Source organism: Hemiscyllium ocellatum, chromosome 18 (genome assembly GCF_020745735.1).
Source record: "Hemiscyllium ocellatum isolate sHemOce1 chromosome 18, sHemOce1.pat.X.cur, whole genome shotgun sequence".
In the NCBI taxonomy this organism is placed as follows: domain Eukaryota; kingdom Metazoa; phylum Chordata; class Chondrichthyes; order Orectolobiformes; family Hemiscylliidae; genus Hemiscyllium; species Hemiscyllium ocellatum.
Window position 1 is genome coordinate 40,586,897 of NC_083418.1, and position 16,275 is coordinate 40,603,171.

At 40.2% G+C, this 16,275-nt stretch overlaps 1 protein-coding gene across 1 annotated transcript in view; it reads left to right on the plus strand.

Annotated features, from left to right (window-relative positions):
• Nucleotides 1-16,275, plus strand: part of LOC132824426 (low-density lipoprotein receptor-related protein 5-like) — a 207,830-nt gene that overhangs the window by 45,749 nt on the left and 145,806 nt on the right. Inside the window, exon 3 of the mRNA XM_060838902.1 lies at nucleotides 7,900-8,097. Within this exon, the coding sequence (XP_060694885.1) occupies nucleotides 7,900-8,097 (198 nt within the window). The remainder of the gene's footprint in view (nucleotides 1-7,899; nucleotides 8,098-16,275) is intronic.

The window sequence follows — 16,275 nt, forward strand, 5'->3', positions numbered from 1 at the left end:
AAACAGTAATGTTCTTTTAGCTTTCTTAATCCCTCAATGCTAATCTTTTGAAATTCGTGCACTTAGACACCTAGATATCTCTACCTCTCCAAGCTCTACCACCTCTCATCATTTAGATAATGCGCTGCTTCTTTTACTCTTCCTGCCAAAATGGTCAGTCACATTTTTACGCATTATATTACATTCTCCCAGATCTTTGGACACTCACTTAACCTACCTGCATTCTTTGTGGCCTCCTCCTATCCTCTTTATAGCATATTTTTCTAACTTTGTCTGGCATTATCAAATTTAGGTCTTTTTAATCCAAATCAATTATGTGAACATTATATATCATTATGTCTTTGATATATTAATCTGGTGAAGCTACAGAACATGACTACTTGCATACCAATCATCATAAGCAGCAAGAGGTAGATAGAGCTAAGCAAATCCATAACCAATGAATCAGATATCAGCTCTACAGTCTTTCATATTCAGTTGTGAATGGTGGTGGACATTTAAATAACTCATGGGAGGAGGAGGCTGCACAAATATCCCGATCCTCAATCATCAGCACAAAAGTCAAGTGAAAGCATTCTCAACAATCTTTAGCCAGAAGTGGCAAGTAGGTGATCCATCATGACCTTCTCCCAGCATTTATTCTAGCCATGATTCTGCCTATTTGATTCTCTCCACATGACATTAAGGAACAGGTGGAGGCACTGGGTACTGCAAAGGCTATGGGCCCCAACAAAATTCCAGCAATAATACTGAAAACGTGCTCCAGAACTTCCTGTGCCTCTAGCCAAACTGTTCCAGTACAACTGTAGCATTGTATACAACTGACAATGTGAAAAATTGTCCAGGTGTATCTGGTGTACACATAAAGGCAGAAAGATCCAACCCAGCCAACTTCTGTCCTATTAGTCAACTCAATCATCAGTAAAGTAACAGAGGGTGTCAGCAATAGTGCTATCAATACTCAGCAATAACCTGCTCACTGGCTCTGATTCTCATTTTGAATTCTGCCAATCAGCTCCTGACCTTATTACAACCTTGATTCAAACATGGACAATTGAGGTGAATTCTAGAGATGAGAGTGACAGCCCTTGACATCAAGGCTGCATTTGAATAAGTGTAGCATTAAGCAAAATTAGAAACAATAGGAACCAGGAGAAAAACTTCCACTACTTGGAGTGGCACCTGGCATTAAGGAAGATGGTTGTGATCATGGGAAGTCAGTCAACTCTACTTCAGGATATCAGTGCAGGAGTTCCTCAGGGTAGTGTCCTTGGCTCAACCATCTTCAGCTGCTTCATCATTGACCTGTACTCCATCATAATATTAGAAGTGGGGATGTTTGCTGATGGCTGATGACTGCACAATGATCAGTACAATTTGTGATTGAAGCAGTCCATGTCCAAATATCAAGTTTTGGGCTGACATGATGCACTGATGTTTATGCAATAAAATGCTAAACCGTGATCATCTCTAACAAGAAAGAATGTAACCGTTGAAATTCAATGGCCTTACCAACCCTGAATCACCCACTATCAACCTCCTCGGTTTGTCATTGGCTAGAAGCTGAACTGGACTAGTTACAAAGACAGGTCAGAAGCTAAGTATCCTGCAAAGAGCAATTCACCTCCTGATTCATACAGTCATAGAGATGTACAGCGTGGAAACAGACTCTTCAGTCCAACCCGTCCATGCCAAAGTGGATCCAAAGAAACGGAATTCATGGAATGCTTACAGGATGGCTTTTTGGAACAGCTTGTCATGGAGCCCACAAGGGAGCAGGCTATTCTGGACCTAGTGCTTTGTAATGAAACAGACTCTATAAAAGATCTTAAAGTAAGGGAACCCTTAGGAAGTAGCGATCATAATATGGTAGAGTTCAGTCTGGAGTTTGAAAGAGAGAAGGCAAAATCGGATGTTATGGTGTTACAGTTAAATAAAGGTAATTATGAGGGCATGAGAGAGGAACTGACAAAAATAGACTGGAAGCAGAGGCTAACCGGGAAGACAGTAGAGCAAAAATGGCAGGAGTTTGTTGGCATAATTGAGGACACTGTACAGAGGTTCATCCCCAAGAAAAGAAAGATTATCCGGGGAGGGATTAGACAACCATGGCTGACAAAGGAAGTCAGGAAATGTATTAAAGAAAAAGAGAGATCCTATAAAGTGGCCAAGAACAGTGGGAAATCAGAAGATTGGGAAGGATACAAAAACAAACAGAGGATAACAAAGAGTGTAATAAGAAATGAGAAGATCAAATATGAAGGTAGGCTAGCCAGTAATATTAGAAATGATAGTAAAAGTTTCTTTCAGTACATAAGAAACAAACGACAGGCAAAAGTAGACATTGGGCCACTTCAAACTGATGCAGGAAGCCTCGTGATGGGAGATAAGGAAATAGCAGGAGAACTTAACAAGTACTTTGTGTCAGTTTTCACAGTGGAAGACATGAGTAATATCCCAAAAATTAAAGGGAGTCATGGGGCTGAATTGAGTATGGTTGCCGTTACAAAAGAGAGAGTGCTAGAAAAGTTAAAAAATCTTAAAATTGATAAATCTCCTGGCTCCGATGGGATACACCCTACAGTTCTGAGAGAGGTGGCTGAGGAAATAGCAGAGGCATTGGTTGAGATCTTTCAAGAGTCACTGGAGTCGGGGAAAGTCCTGGATGATTGGAAGATCGCTGTTGTAACCCCCTTGTTCAAGAAAGGATCAAGACAAAAGATGGAAAATTATAGGCCAATCAGCTTAACCTCGGTTGTTGGTAAAATTCTAGAATCCATCATTAAGGATGAGGTTTCTAAATTCTTGGAAGAGCAGAGTCTGATTAGAACAAGTCAACATGGTTTTAGTAAGGGGAGGTCATGCCTGACAAACCTGTTGGAATTTTTTGAAGAGGTAACAAGTAGGTTAGACCAGGGAAACCCAGTGGATGTGTTCTATCTAGACTTTCAAAAGGCCTTTGATAAGGTGCCACACGGGAGGCTGCTGAGCAAGGTGAGGGCCCATGGTGTTCGAGGTGAGCTGCTGGGATGGATTGAGGATTGGCTGTTTAACAGAAGGCAGAGAGTTGGGATAAAAGGTTCTTTTTCAGAATGGCAGCCGGTGACGAGCGGTGTCCCGCAGGGTTCAGTATTGGGGCCACAGCTGTTCGCAGTATATATTAATGATTTGGATGAGGGGACTGGGGGCATTCTAGTGAAGTTTGCCGATGATACGAAGTTAGTTGGACAGGCAGGTAGTACTGAGGAAGTGGGGAGGCTACAGAAGGATCTAGACAGGTTGGGAGAGTGGTCCAGGAAATGGCTGATGGAATTTAACGTGAGCAAGTGCGAGGTCTTGCACTTTGGCAAAAAGAATAAAAGCATAGACTACTTTCTAAATGGTGAGAAAATTAGTAAAGCCAAAGTACAAAGGGATCTGGGAGTGCTAGTCGAGGATTCTCTAAAGGTAAACATGCAGGTTGAGTCCGTGATTAAGAAAGCGAATGCAATGTTGTCTCTTATCTCAAGAAGGTTGGAATATAAAAACAGAGATGTGCTATTGAGACTTTATAAAGCTCTGGTTAGGCCCCATTTGGAGTACTGTGTCCAGTTTTGGTCCCCACACCTCAGGAAGGACATACTGGCACTGGAACGTGTCCAGCGGAGATTCACACAGATGATCCCTGGAATGGCAGGTCTAACATATGAGGAACGGCTGAGGATCCTGGGATTGTATTCGTTGGAGTTTAGAAGATTGAGGGGAGACTTAATAGAGATATACAAGATAATACATGGCTTGGAAAGGGTGGACGCTAGGAAATTGTTTCCGTTAGGCGAGGAGACTAGGACCCGTGGACACAGCCTTAAAATTAGAGGGGGTCAATTCAGAACAGAAATGCGGAGACATTTCTTCAGCCAGAGAGTGGTGGGCCTGTGGAATTCATTGCCACAGAGTGCAGTGGAGGCCGGGACACTAAATGTCTACAAGGCCGAGATTGATGGATTCTTGTTGTCTCGAGGAATTAAGGGCTACAGGGAGAATGCTGGTAAGTGGAGTTGAAATGCCCATCAGCCATGATTGAATGGCGGAGTGGACTCGATGGGCTGAATGGCCTTACTTCCACTCCTAAGTCTTATGGTCTTATGCCGACCAGATATCCCATTGGTTAGGCCACTGTTGGAATATTGCGTGCTATTCTGGTATCCTTTCTATCGGAAATATGTTGTGAAACTTGAAAGGGTTCAGAAAAGATTTACAAGGATGCTGCCAGGGTTGGAGAATTTGAGCTATAAGGAGAGGCTGAACAGGCTGGGGCTGTTTTCCCTGGAGCATTAAAAGCTGAGGGGTGACCTTATAAAGGTTTAGAGAATTATGAGGGGCATGGCTAGGGTAAATAGGCAAAGACTTTTCCATGGGGCCAGGGAGTTCAGAACTAGAGGGCATAGGTTTAGGGTAAAAGGGGAAAGATATAAAAGAGACCTGCGGGGCAACTTTTTCACAAGGGGGGGTATGGGTAAGGAATGAGTTGCAAGAGGAAGTGGTGGAGGCTGGTACAATTGCAACATTTAAGAGGCATTTGAAGGGGTATATGAATAGGAAAGGTTTGGAGGGATATGGGCCGGCTGCTGGCAGGTTCTCAAAGCCTTTAACCAAATCAGTAAAAGATAAGTCAGGACTGTGATGAATATTCCCTACTTGAGTTCAATTCCACCAAAAATCCAAGAAATTGACACTGTCCAAGACAAAGCAACCTGCTAGATTGGCAGCACACCCCTAAACATTTAGTTCCTCTCATACCAATGCTTATGAGAACCATCAACATAACATATTGTAGAAATTCACCAAGGATGTTTAATCAACACCTTCCAAATTATGATACGACTAGCAAGAAGGACATGCGCAGCAGATACGTGGGTACACCACCACCTGCAAGTTCTCCTCCAAGCCACTTGTCATCCTAACATGGACATATAACTCCATTTCTGTTGCTAGGTCAAAATCCTGGAGCTCCCATCTTAACAGCATTGTGGGTCTACCTACAACCAAATGAATCACAGAAATTCCAAGAAGGCAGTTCATCACCTCCTTAAGAACAAGTAGAGATGGGCAGTAAATGCTGGCTGGGCCAGTAATCTGCACATTCCATGGATGAATGAAAAAAAAATGTAAAACATTGTGGCCCAGCACTGATCCCTGTGGCATGCCATTCATTACGTCATGCTAATCAGAAAATGACCTGTTGGTGCGTGTATGAAATGAGTTACCAGAGAAAGTGGTGAAGTCTGATACAATTACAATATTTAAAAAGGCATCTGATGGATATATGAATAAGAAGAGTTTAGAGGGACATGGCCAATGCTGGCAAATAGGAATAGGTCATATTGAGATGTCTGGTCAGCATGGACGATTTGGACCAAAGAGTCTGTTTCTGTGCTGTATGATTCTTTAAACCTAACCTATTTCCTTTTAGCTACCTAATCTTCCATCCATGCTAATATGTTAACCTCAACACCATAAGCCTTTATTTTCCACAGTGACCTTTGATATGTTACCTTTTTTAAATGTCTTCTGAAAATCTTAAGTAAAGTACATCTACTTGTTCCCCTTCATCCACAACATGTTACTTCTTCAAAGAACTCCAGCAAATTGCTTAAATATAATTTCCCTTTCTCACAAAACTGCATTTACTGAAACTGAATAACATTCACTGTATGCTGTAGGGAAATGATTATGATTTATTGAAATGTGTCTGCATGCATGACTTTGTCATTGGACTGGGGAGGAGAAGAGATCGAGGGGAGGGAGAGAATGGATCCACTAGGCTAGAAATAGTGTACGTAAGGCTTTCATTCAAGAAGGAGGGAGACAGAAAGCAAGAAACTACGCCCAGTTAACATAACATCTGTCAAAAGGAATAAGGTATTTTTAAAGATTACTTCGTCATACAATTCACTTAGGAAAGTTCAATGTCATCAGTGAGATTGTAAGAAGGCAGTTTTTGGTGACACCAAAACTTGGGTGGGCATTCATGCTCACATGTTAATGTGCATCTGCACAGTTCCAATCCCTATATGTATTTATGTCATGTACAGATATCCACACTGTGCATGTGCACAGAACAGGCACACAATCTTGAAATTGGAGCTGAATGGAGACACTGGTGCTGTGGGGAGTGAAGGCCATTCTCTGTTTTTCACAACTCCTCCCCTCACCCCAGACCCCCCAACATCTACCTGTTCTTTCCCTCTAACAGCCATTCTACCATCCCTATCCATTCTTTTGTTGCCCTCACTCCCCACGACACCCTCTGCATTCTGAATGTCTTCATTCAGTTCCTATTTCAAAACTGTGTGCAGGAAGAAAATCTTCAACAGCCTGATTTTTTTTTTTCTTTCAGTCATAATCAAAATTAAGATTTGTCCATAAAATATATTTTAAGAAAAGCCAATGGATTTTCCAGTGTTTCAACATGCCAGAACACGGAGTATTGGGACATGATTTATTGGAGTGTTTCCCATTTGCTCTGACCTTGGGCAAGCTACTTTTTGAGGAGGTGTGTGTGGAAGCACCAATTTGACAAAAGGTATTTTCCCAGTTGGAGAGAGAGGCAGATGGAAAACAAGTAACCCAAACATCTGTCCTGCAGGTCCAATTGTTTGATTATCAAAATTGTACAGAAATTGCTTGAGGTTGCCTGTTCATTTAATCAATCAATCAGTGACTATTAATATAACAAATAAGAATTTAGAATAACTAGCAAAATTTGAACAATTGATTTATTTTGTTTTGAAAGTAGCCCTTTTTAATTTGATAAGCATTGTCTACTCTCTGTGACCTTGACCAGTCTACATAGTATCATTAAACAGTTATGCAGATATCAAAACCAAGTGCTGCTTTTTCTCTCTTGTTCTGTTTATGCTGCTACCTGTCTGTCTCTCCACCCACCCATTTATCTATCCATCCACCCACCTATCTACCAAAATGTGCATCTTCCTGTCTACGTCAGGCTTGGAAGGGAGCTAAATATATCCCCACTTGGATGGTTTGCTGGTTCCATCCATCACGGGGCCATTTCAGCTTCTGTCTGGCTCAGTAAGGGCTACATGAGAACAAATAAAAGAGATCAACTGGCATTTTCCAATCGGCTTCCAGTTTCCTATAGATAGTAGGATCTGTTGGTACCTAAAGGCAGCATCTGAACATCACGCCTGAGGAATGGTGTCCCTGCTATGCCTGCAGCTCTCCCTGCTTGCCTGGCTGCTGTAGCAGGCACAGACCACACAGCAGATGAGCTTCCCCTACCCCAAATATAAGAGTTGGACACGCTGCTACGGGACTAGGTAAAGATGAAAGATTTCATTCCCGAAAGGATATAATTGAACCATATGAGTTTTTTAACAACAAGCTATGATAATTGACATGGTTACCAGAACCAAGATTAGCTTTATGTTCCAGATTTATTAACTGCTTTAAATTTTTGACCAGCTGCTGTGGTAGGGTTTGAAAGCAAAATTTTGGGCCTTTGGTTAGTATGTTCACTGACATTAGCACGCGGCCACCTTCTCCATAAATTTGTGAACAATTTTTGAAAAAGAAAATGGATGATCCAAACTAAATTTCAAAACCATTACTGTTTTAACACATCTTTAGAATAAACTAAGTATGCAAATAGTTAGAACGTGTACTTTGTAAACCAGATAGCTTTTCACCATTTTTATGGATAAAGTTGGGTAACTACTAAATAAGAATTATTTTAATGATTGTAATTTTGTTGTACATAACTTGTTAAATATGCAGTGTCTTTTCATGATGCTTTTTATATCTTGTACACTGAACAGAAATTGAATAAAATTTAAAGCAGAAGACAAGACCTTATCCATTTGCAAGTTCTTATTTCCATTCTGTATATTTTTACAGGTACATGTATTGGACAGACTGGGGAGAAATACCAAGAATTGAACGAGCTGGCATGGATGGTAGCAGTCGTTCTGTCATTGTGGACACTAATATTTACTGGCCAAATGGACTGACAATTGACATAGAGGAACAGAAACTTTACTGGGCAGATGCAAAACTGAGTTTTATCCATAGATCCAACTTGGATGGCTCTTTCAGGTAATCATTTATTAGAATGCAATCCTTTATTATACGAGGAATTAATAGTTTTATATAGAGATTAAGCTCTTCACAACATTCCTGATGAAGAGCTTATGATTGAAACTTCACCTCTCTTGTTCCTTGGATGCTGCCTGACTGGTTGTGCTTTTCCAGCATCTTTTTGATTCTGATCTTCAGCATCTACATTCCTCACTTTCTCCCATATAAAGTAACGTTTCTACTCCGGTTGGCCAAACTTGTTGAGGGTTAAAAGGCACAATTTCTCCAAATATTACATTGTAATGCCTGAAAGGTTGACTTGGGAGCCACCCTTTTTTTTTGTTTAACTATTTGAGGAATACCATCATTTTTTTTCCTGAGATTATTACTGGTAATTGTAACCAGGCCAAGATATTTCTTGGAAGGTTTTCTTCTATTATGTTTGGATTTTCATAGGATAAGGGTTTGTTGGGAAGACTGGTACAAATTACCCATTCACTACTGCACTATAGGAGGTGGTTATGAGCTGCTATTTGAAACTGCTGCAGTCCGTTTGATGCTATTGAGACTGTCGGTTTGTAACTAGAAGAAAAGCATATATTTCTTACTGAGACAATTGACTGACCTGTCTATATGTACAAAAAAAGCACAGCAAGCTTTTTAATACATAGCTCCCACATTGGGATAGACTTAAACATGATTTCCCCCAAAATCAATCAATTCAAGAATGATCTCAGGGTCACAGAACAAAAGGAGGCCATTCAGCCTACAATACCTTTGCTGGCTCTTCCAATGACCATCTTATCCAGTGGCATTCTTCCTGTAACTCTCACATTGTTCCCATCAAATAACAAGTAATTCCCCTTTGAATGTCCTGACTGAATCAGTCTGCACCATATTCTCAAGCAGTGCATATCAGACCCTAAGCACTTCCTCTGAAAAAGATTTTACCTCCTATCACTTCTGCTTTTTTTACTAATTACTTTAAATTTTTGCCCTCTTGTTTTCGTTTCACAAGTGGTGGCATGTTTTTCCTATTTACTCTGACAAGACCTCTCATGATTTTGAATGCTTCAATCAGATCTCCTTTCAGCCTTCTCTTTTCTAAGGAGAGCAGTCATGGCTTCTCTAATCTAATCTCATAACTCAAATTCCTCATTCTTGAAACTATTCTCTCTCTGTTGCCTTCACATCCTTCCAAACGTCCAACACCCAGAACTGGACACATTACTCTAGCTGAGGCCAACTAGTGTTTTATGAGTTCAGCATAACCTTACTGTTATACTGTATGACTATATTAATAAAGCCAGGTTTATTGCAAGGATTTGTAAAAAAATTTCATAAGATGAGGGTTTTGTTGGCAATGCCAGTACAGTACATATTGCCCATTCCCTGTTGCACTTTAGGAGGTGATTGTGAACTGCTGTCTGCTCCTGCTGCCATCTCTGGGATAAGGCTGCATCATAATGTTCTAATATAAGACGTTTCAGACAGTTGACCCAGTAATGAAGAAGGACTGACCATATACTTTGTTGTGAGGGTAGTGTGTGGTCTGGATGGGAAATTACAAGTTATGCTGTCCCACTGCGACTGTTGTCAAAGTTTGTCCAAGGTTGGAGAGGTCACAGGTTTGGGATGTGCTATCAAAGAAGTCATGGCAAATAGCTGTGCTGCAGTTTGCACAATGTATTGCAGCTACAATGTGCTAGTAGTAGAGGGAGTAAGTATATAAGATGGTCAATGGGTGGTATTAGTCAAGTTGGGGTTGCTTTGTCCTAGATATTGTCATATTGTACAACCTTAGAGCCACACTTCATGCATACGGAGAGTATTCTGCCAGATTCATGACTTCTTCCTTGTAAGTGGAAGAAAGATGTTGAGGAGTCAGAAGGTGAGTTTACTGATTCTGGAATATCCAGCCTCTGACCACCTCTTGTAGCCACAGAATTCATGGAGGCCTGTGACTAGTGGAGTGCCTCAGGGGTCAGTGCTGGGCCCATTGCTGCTTATTATCTGTATGAATGATATGGATGAAAATGTACAAGGCATGATTAGTAAGTTTACAGATAACACTAAAATGGGCAGTATCATGGACAGCAAGAAAGGTTATCAGAAATTGCAGCAGGACCTCAGTCAGCTGGGGAAGTGGGCCAAGAAATGGCAAATGGAGTTTAATACAGAGAAGTGTGAGGTCTTGCATTTCGGAAAGTCAAATCAAGGTAGAAGTTTCATGGTGAATGGTAGTGCCTTAATGAGTGTAGTGGAACAGCGGGATCTTGGAGTTCAGGTTCACAGTGCTCTGAAAGTGGAGTTACAGATAGACAGGGCAGTGAAGAAGGCATTTGGCACACTGGCCTTCAGAGCACTGAGTATAGAAGTTTGGAAATTATGTTGCAGTTGTCCAGGACATTGGTGAAGCTGCACTTGAAATATTGTGTTCAGTTTTGGTCACCTTGCTAGAGGAAGGATGTTATTAAACTGGAAAGAGTGCAGAAGAAATTTACAAGGACGTTGCCTGGACTCAAGGGTCTGAGTTAAAGGGAGAGGTTGGACAAGCTAGGCCATTTCTCTTTAGAGCGTAGGAGACTGAAGGGGAGACTGAAGGGGAGACGTTATATATGTGTATAAGATCACGAGAGATACAAATAGAGTGCACTCAGTCTTTTTCACATGGTTGGGAAATTGAGGACTAGAGGGCATCAGTTCAAGGTTAGAGAGGAAAGAATAAAAGGGAACCTGAGGGGCAACTTCTTTACACAGAGGACGGTACACATATGGAATGAGCTGCCAACAGAAACGTTTGAGGCAAGTACATTAACAACATTTAGAAGGCATTTGGACAAAAATACGGACAGGAAAGGATTAGAAGAATATAGGCCAAGTGCAAGGGAAAGGGGTTGGTGTGGATAGACATTTTGGCCTCGTGGTCCAGTATGGGCTGAAGGGCCTGACTCCGTGCTGTAGGACTCTATGACCATATGTGCCTTGGTATTACAATCTCAGCAAAGGCCAGGAACTCTGAAAATGAAGAACAGCAACACATAATTTCACATCATAAATAAAAACATTTACTGTGCAAGAGTCCAAGAAAGCAAGTACAGGTGCACATTCCTTTGTCTGAAATGTTTGGGACCAGCTGGTTTTTGGAATTTAGAATTTTTCAAATTTCAGAATAAGTGACAGTTTGATGGTGAAATTTTTAAAAATCTTACTAAAGAACAGATTCACTGTGAGTAAAACAGGCCTTGAGACAGAACTGAGACCTGCCAGAACTGGGCCACACCTCTCCACGTTGCATCTGAGTGACATGCATCGAATGGGTGTGAACTTGGGTTAACTGTTTGCAAGCCAAGCAACATTATTAATGAGAAAAACTTCACAACAAAGTCTTTGGACTTTGGAGCTTTTTGGATTGCAGGATTTCGGATAAAGGGTTGTCAACCTGTACTACTAACTTAACACTATATTTGTAAAATCATACTTTAAATGCAAACATCTCAACAGAACACTCCCTATTTTTGTTGTTTCCATCCAAAAGTTTTTCTATACTTAAAAAGATGTTGAGGATTCCTTCACTTCTACTGGAAACAAACTAAGGTGTGCTACAGCTCTCAGGAATTATCTGTGAGTCTCTTAAGTGATCCTACTATTCCCTGAGGCATGAGGTTCTTTGTGGTCCTTTCACTCGCATCTGGCGAGGTAAATCATCCAACTCTCCAACCTCTCAATTGTGAACTTCCCAGCTCAAACAGGGGACTCACTGCATTCCTGCTTAATGACATCAATCAGAAAATAAACTGGTGTCTAATAGCCCTCTGCCTCTAAATCTGGTTGTTTTATTACTCAGACATATCTATTCTTCTTGCCTGTCCCAAACTACCACAAAAGTAAGACTAAACTAACAGTATCTGTGTGGTTCCTCACAGAAGCACCCTCTCCAAAGAATCAAAAGAATTTATTTCTATGTAATCTATCCCAATACCTAAGTGGCATGCTTGGCATACCCAGATGTTGGTTTTAAGCTAATTATCCCCAAACCATCTCTTTGTTCTGGGAAAGATAGAAGTAATTTCTGCCCTTATTGAGACAGGTGTACACATCCCATCTCCACTAAGAAGGTTGGAGAGGTAATGTTATGAATGTGAAGGCATGTTCTGTACCTTCAAGAGAAAGTGAAAGCTGTTTTGCACTGAAAACTTGCAGGCACCTGTCATGTGACTGACTAGCAGTCTCTGAGTGTACTGGAAAATTGAAAATTTTTTTTGGCTGTGAAACAAATACCTGAGTTTTAGTTGCTATTTTTATAACAATTTGAATTGAACCAGTTAGTTTAAATTATGCCGCAGAATACTAAAACTAATCTATTTTGAATTTATTGTTTTGCCAACATCGAACCAATGAGATGATCCAATGCTGGGGGTATAAAGAAGCAGACATTTTGACAGTTAGAGTGAGACCAACTGCCAGCAACAGAGTAACTGCCAGCAATGCACTCTCTATCAAAAGGTACCTTTTTCATATGGAACATCTTTGCAGCAAAAGACTGAAAATGATCCAGGGAGCTCCACAGCCAGAGGAAGACAGACACGGACAACGACAGCCACTGTAGGGTTTTGAAATTAAGTTGATGTAATTTTAAAATAGTTTTTTATCCGAACAATATATTGTTACAGAGTGGGAGATAGTTTTTATTTAAATAGTGGAATTTGGGAGTTCTCTGTCACTCATATTTCAACAGGTTATGAGATGAGGTCACCTTTTCTGGGTGTTTGGTTTAATTAGCAGAGGGGTCACTGCCGTGTTGTACCAGTTTTTTTGAAAGAATGTCAATTTATTCTTTAACTCTAAAAGTGAACACTAAAGCAGCAAGTATTGACAACTCTACACCTCTTTTCTCTAAAATGTTTGTTATCTGTTTCCCACTCTACAACAATATACTGTTCTGATAAAAACCCATATTAAAATTACATCAATTTAACTTCAAAACCCTACAGTGGCTGTCGTCATCAGTTTCCGTCTTCCTCTGGCTGTAGAGCTCCCTGGGTCGTTTTTGGTCATTTGCTGCAAAGCTGTTTCATGTGAAAAAGGTACGTTTTGATAGAGAGTGTATTGCTGGCAGTTACTCTGTTGATGGCAGTTGGTCTCACTCTAACTGTCAAAGTATCTGCTTCTTTATACCCCCAGCATTGGATCATCTTATTAATTCAATGTTGGCAAAACAATAAATTCAAAATCGATTAGTTTTAGTATTCTGAGGTATAATTTAAACTGATTGATTCAATTCGAATTGTTGTATAAATAGCAAGCAAAACTCGGGTATTTGTTTCACAGCCACATATTATGTATTTTCAATTTTCCAGTACACTCTGAGACTGCTAGTCAGTCATGTGACAGGTGCCTGCAAGCTGTCCATGCAAAACAGTTTTCACTCTCTCTAAAAGGTGCAGTACGTGCCTTCACCTTCATGACTGTAGCCCTTTATTTAGTTTCTAGTAACTTCCACTATGACCTTGTAAAATAAAGTAAACCCCTTGGTTTGAGAAGCTCAAAAGCAAATCTGATGGAATTTCAAATCAAGTGTTTTATCTTGCATTTAAAAATGTCAGTTCCCCTAAACTAAAAGTCATGTGTCTTTGCGATGCGAACCATAAAATTAGATGTTTGCAACAACGGTCCAAATAAGTTTCGGTCAACAATGAGTCCCAGTATCTTGATTATAGAGGATTAGGCAATGATAATGCCATTAATTATCAAGAGGAGGATGGAATCTCTGCTGTTGGAAATGGTGATTGCCTACTCTTGTATGTTTGCCAATTATTGTGTTGTCTAGATCTTAATGCATGCGGTCTGGATGATTTCAGTATCTAAGGGGTTATGATAAGTACCTTAGATACTGCAGTCTTCAGCAAAGATGGCCCACTTCTGACCTTATAATGAAGGAAAAATCACAGAATCAGGGAAGATAAGATGCAGATGAGGATTTTGAGATTAGGACACTCCCCAGAGTCAGTCCCGCAAGGATGTTCTTGGTCTGAGAAAATTTGCTTCCAACAGCCACAGTTGTCATCCTTGTACTAGGTATGAATCCAACTACTGGAAATTTTTTCCATCAACTTAGATTTTAATGGGACAACTTAGTGTTACACTCAGTCATGGGCAGTGACTCTTTACTCTTTGCTCTGGAGTTCCATTTCTGTTGACACAAGGCTATCAAGAAACCTGGAACCGAGTGGCCCTGTCAGAATGCAAATTTCATATCAGTGAGCAGACTGATAATAAATATAAAATAACATGGTAATTTCTCATCATGTGAAGAAAGAAGCCATGTTAACTTTTTCCAACAGTGACACTTTGTCAGAATCCAGTAAGTGTTCCTTATAACACTGTAAACAATGCCTAGCGTGACATTGCTGCTGACAGAGTACACTGATGCAATTGTAATTGGCTAGATTGGATTTTATATACAATTTCCACTTTTGTGTCAATGCTGTAGCAACATTGGGAGAGCCTGTTGACGTGCACCTAGTTCAACACAGAAGCTGGGATGTTTTCACAGACTTTGCTGTATCAAAAAATAGCTCAGTGCATTTGAACAATTGGAGTGAATTGAATTGACTGAAAACTGGTAACTGTTCGGGCCTTCAGGAAGAGGCCAGTTTGGATCATCGACTTGGTGCTAATAGCAGAAGATGGTTGTGAAAGCTTCAATCTTATTTTATGTACTAAAATGCTGGATTCCACATTGAGGGTGTTCGGCCTGGATTCTGCCAGGTCACCCTGGCTCCAGACCTCATTATATCCTTGTTCCAAACATGGCAAAAACAGCGGAATTCCAGAAGTAAGGTCAAGGTGTCTCCATTTGACATCAAGGCAACATTTGACCATATGTAGTATTAAGAGGACCTAGTAATGTTGAAGCTATGAAATATGGAAAAACTCTTCATTAGCTGCTAATGTATACCTCACTCCCCTTTACATTAGTTGTTTAATTCATGACTGGATGTAATAGAAGTGTAGAGCTTTGATCTGATCCATTGGTTGTGGGATCACTTAATTCTGGCTACAGTACGCTGATTTCACTTTTTAACATGTGTGTAGCTTCAGTAGATTGGCACTTCATTTTTAGGTATGCCTGGAGTTGCTCTTGGCATTCTGTTTTGCAGTCTTCATCAAAACCCAGTTGATCTTTTGGCATGATGGTTAAGTGCATGATCTACCATACCATGAGATTACAGATCTGCTGCAGGTGCCCTGAAACTTCTCACAGTGCCCCGTTCTGAGTGCTAGATTGGTTTTGAATTTATCCCATTTACTACAGTAATAATGCCATATGTGGAAGGATGTATGGAAGGTATTGCTGGTTTGAAGTTGGGCCCTTAACTCCACTGTGATGGTCACTCCTAACAATTATATCAAGTATAGATCATTCATCCTGAACATTTGCAGATAGTAAAAATAATTTCAGGATCCTGGACAATACAAGGATTGACTATGCAGCTGAATGACTAGATGTGGGCATGTATCTATGTTTCAGACACAAATCTCAGCTCACCCGCCTCAAGGTTTCATTTATCAAAGGAAGATAATACACAGACTTAGTAGCCTGGGATATCATGTCCTGATTTTTAATGTTAAGTATTGGTTAAGACTTGAATTACCACTTGCATTTCTGTTCCACCCCCTGTCCCGTCTGTTGATGCTATGTGACTTGTGGAAAAAATGAAATATTTTCATTATTTTAAAAATAGTCCCTTTTGAGATTTTAATTTGTATCTATTAGTTAAAGTATGAAGGTGATTATTGAAACTAAATTAAAAATTCAGGGGCAAGTTAGTGGTTCCTCAGGGAAAAATCTCAAGTTACTCGTGTGAGATTGTTGATATTTTTGTAGCGATGGCAACAGATAATACAGCCTGGTGAGCAAGACACTTTTTTGTGAGATTGAGATATGAGCTAACTTTCACCACACTCCTTCCCAAAAACAAACTGATAGTAATGATTTGGGTGATCCTTCCTTGATGATAACACAGGAAGTTAATTGCCCTGCATTGATCACAATGTCCTGAAGAATTTTTCTTCAAGTATCTGTGGTAATGGTTCTGACATCTGTTATTTGTCGTAAACATGCACCAAATGAATTCTCTTTAAAATAATTTGGTTGCCCTCTTGTATTATTTACATTCAATGTATTGATTC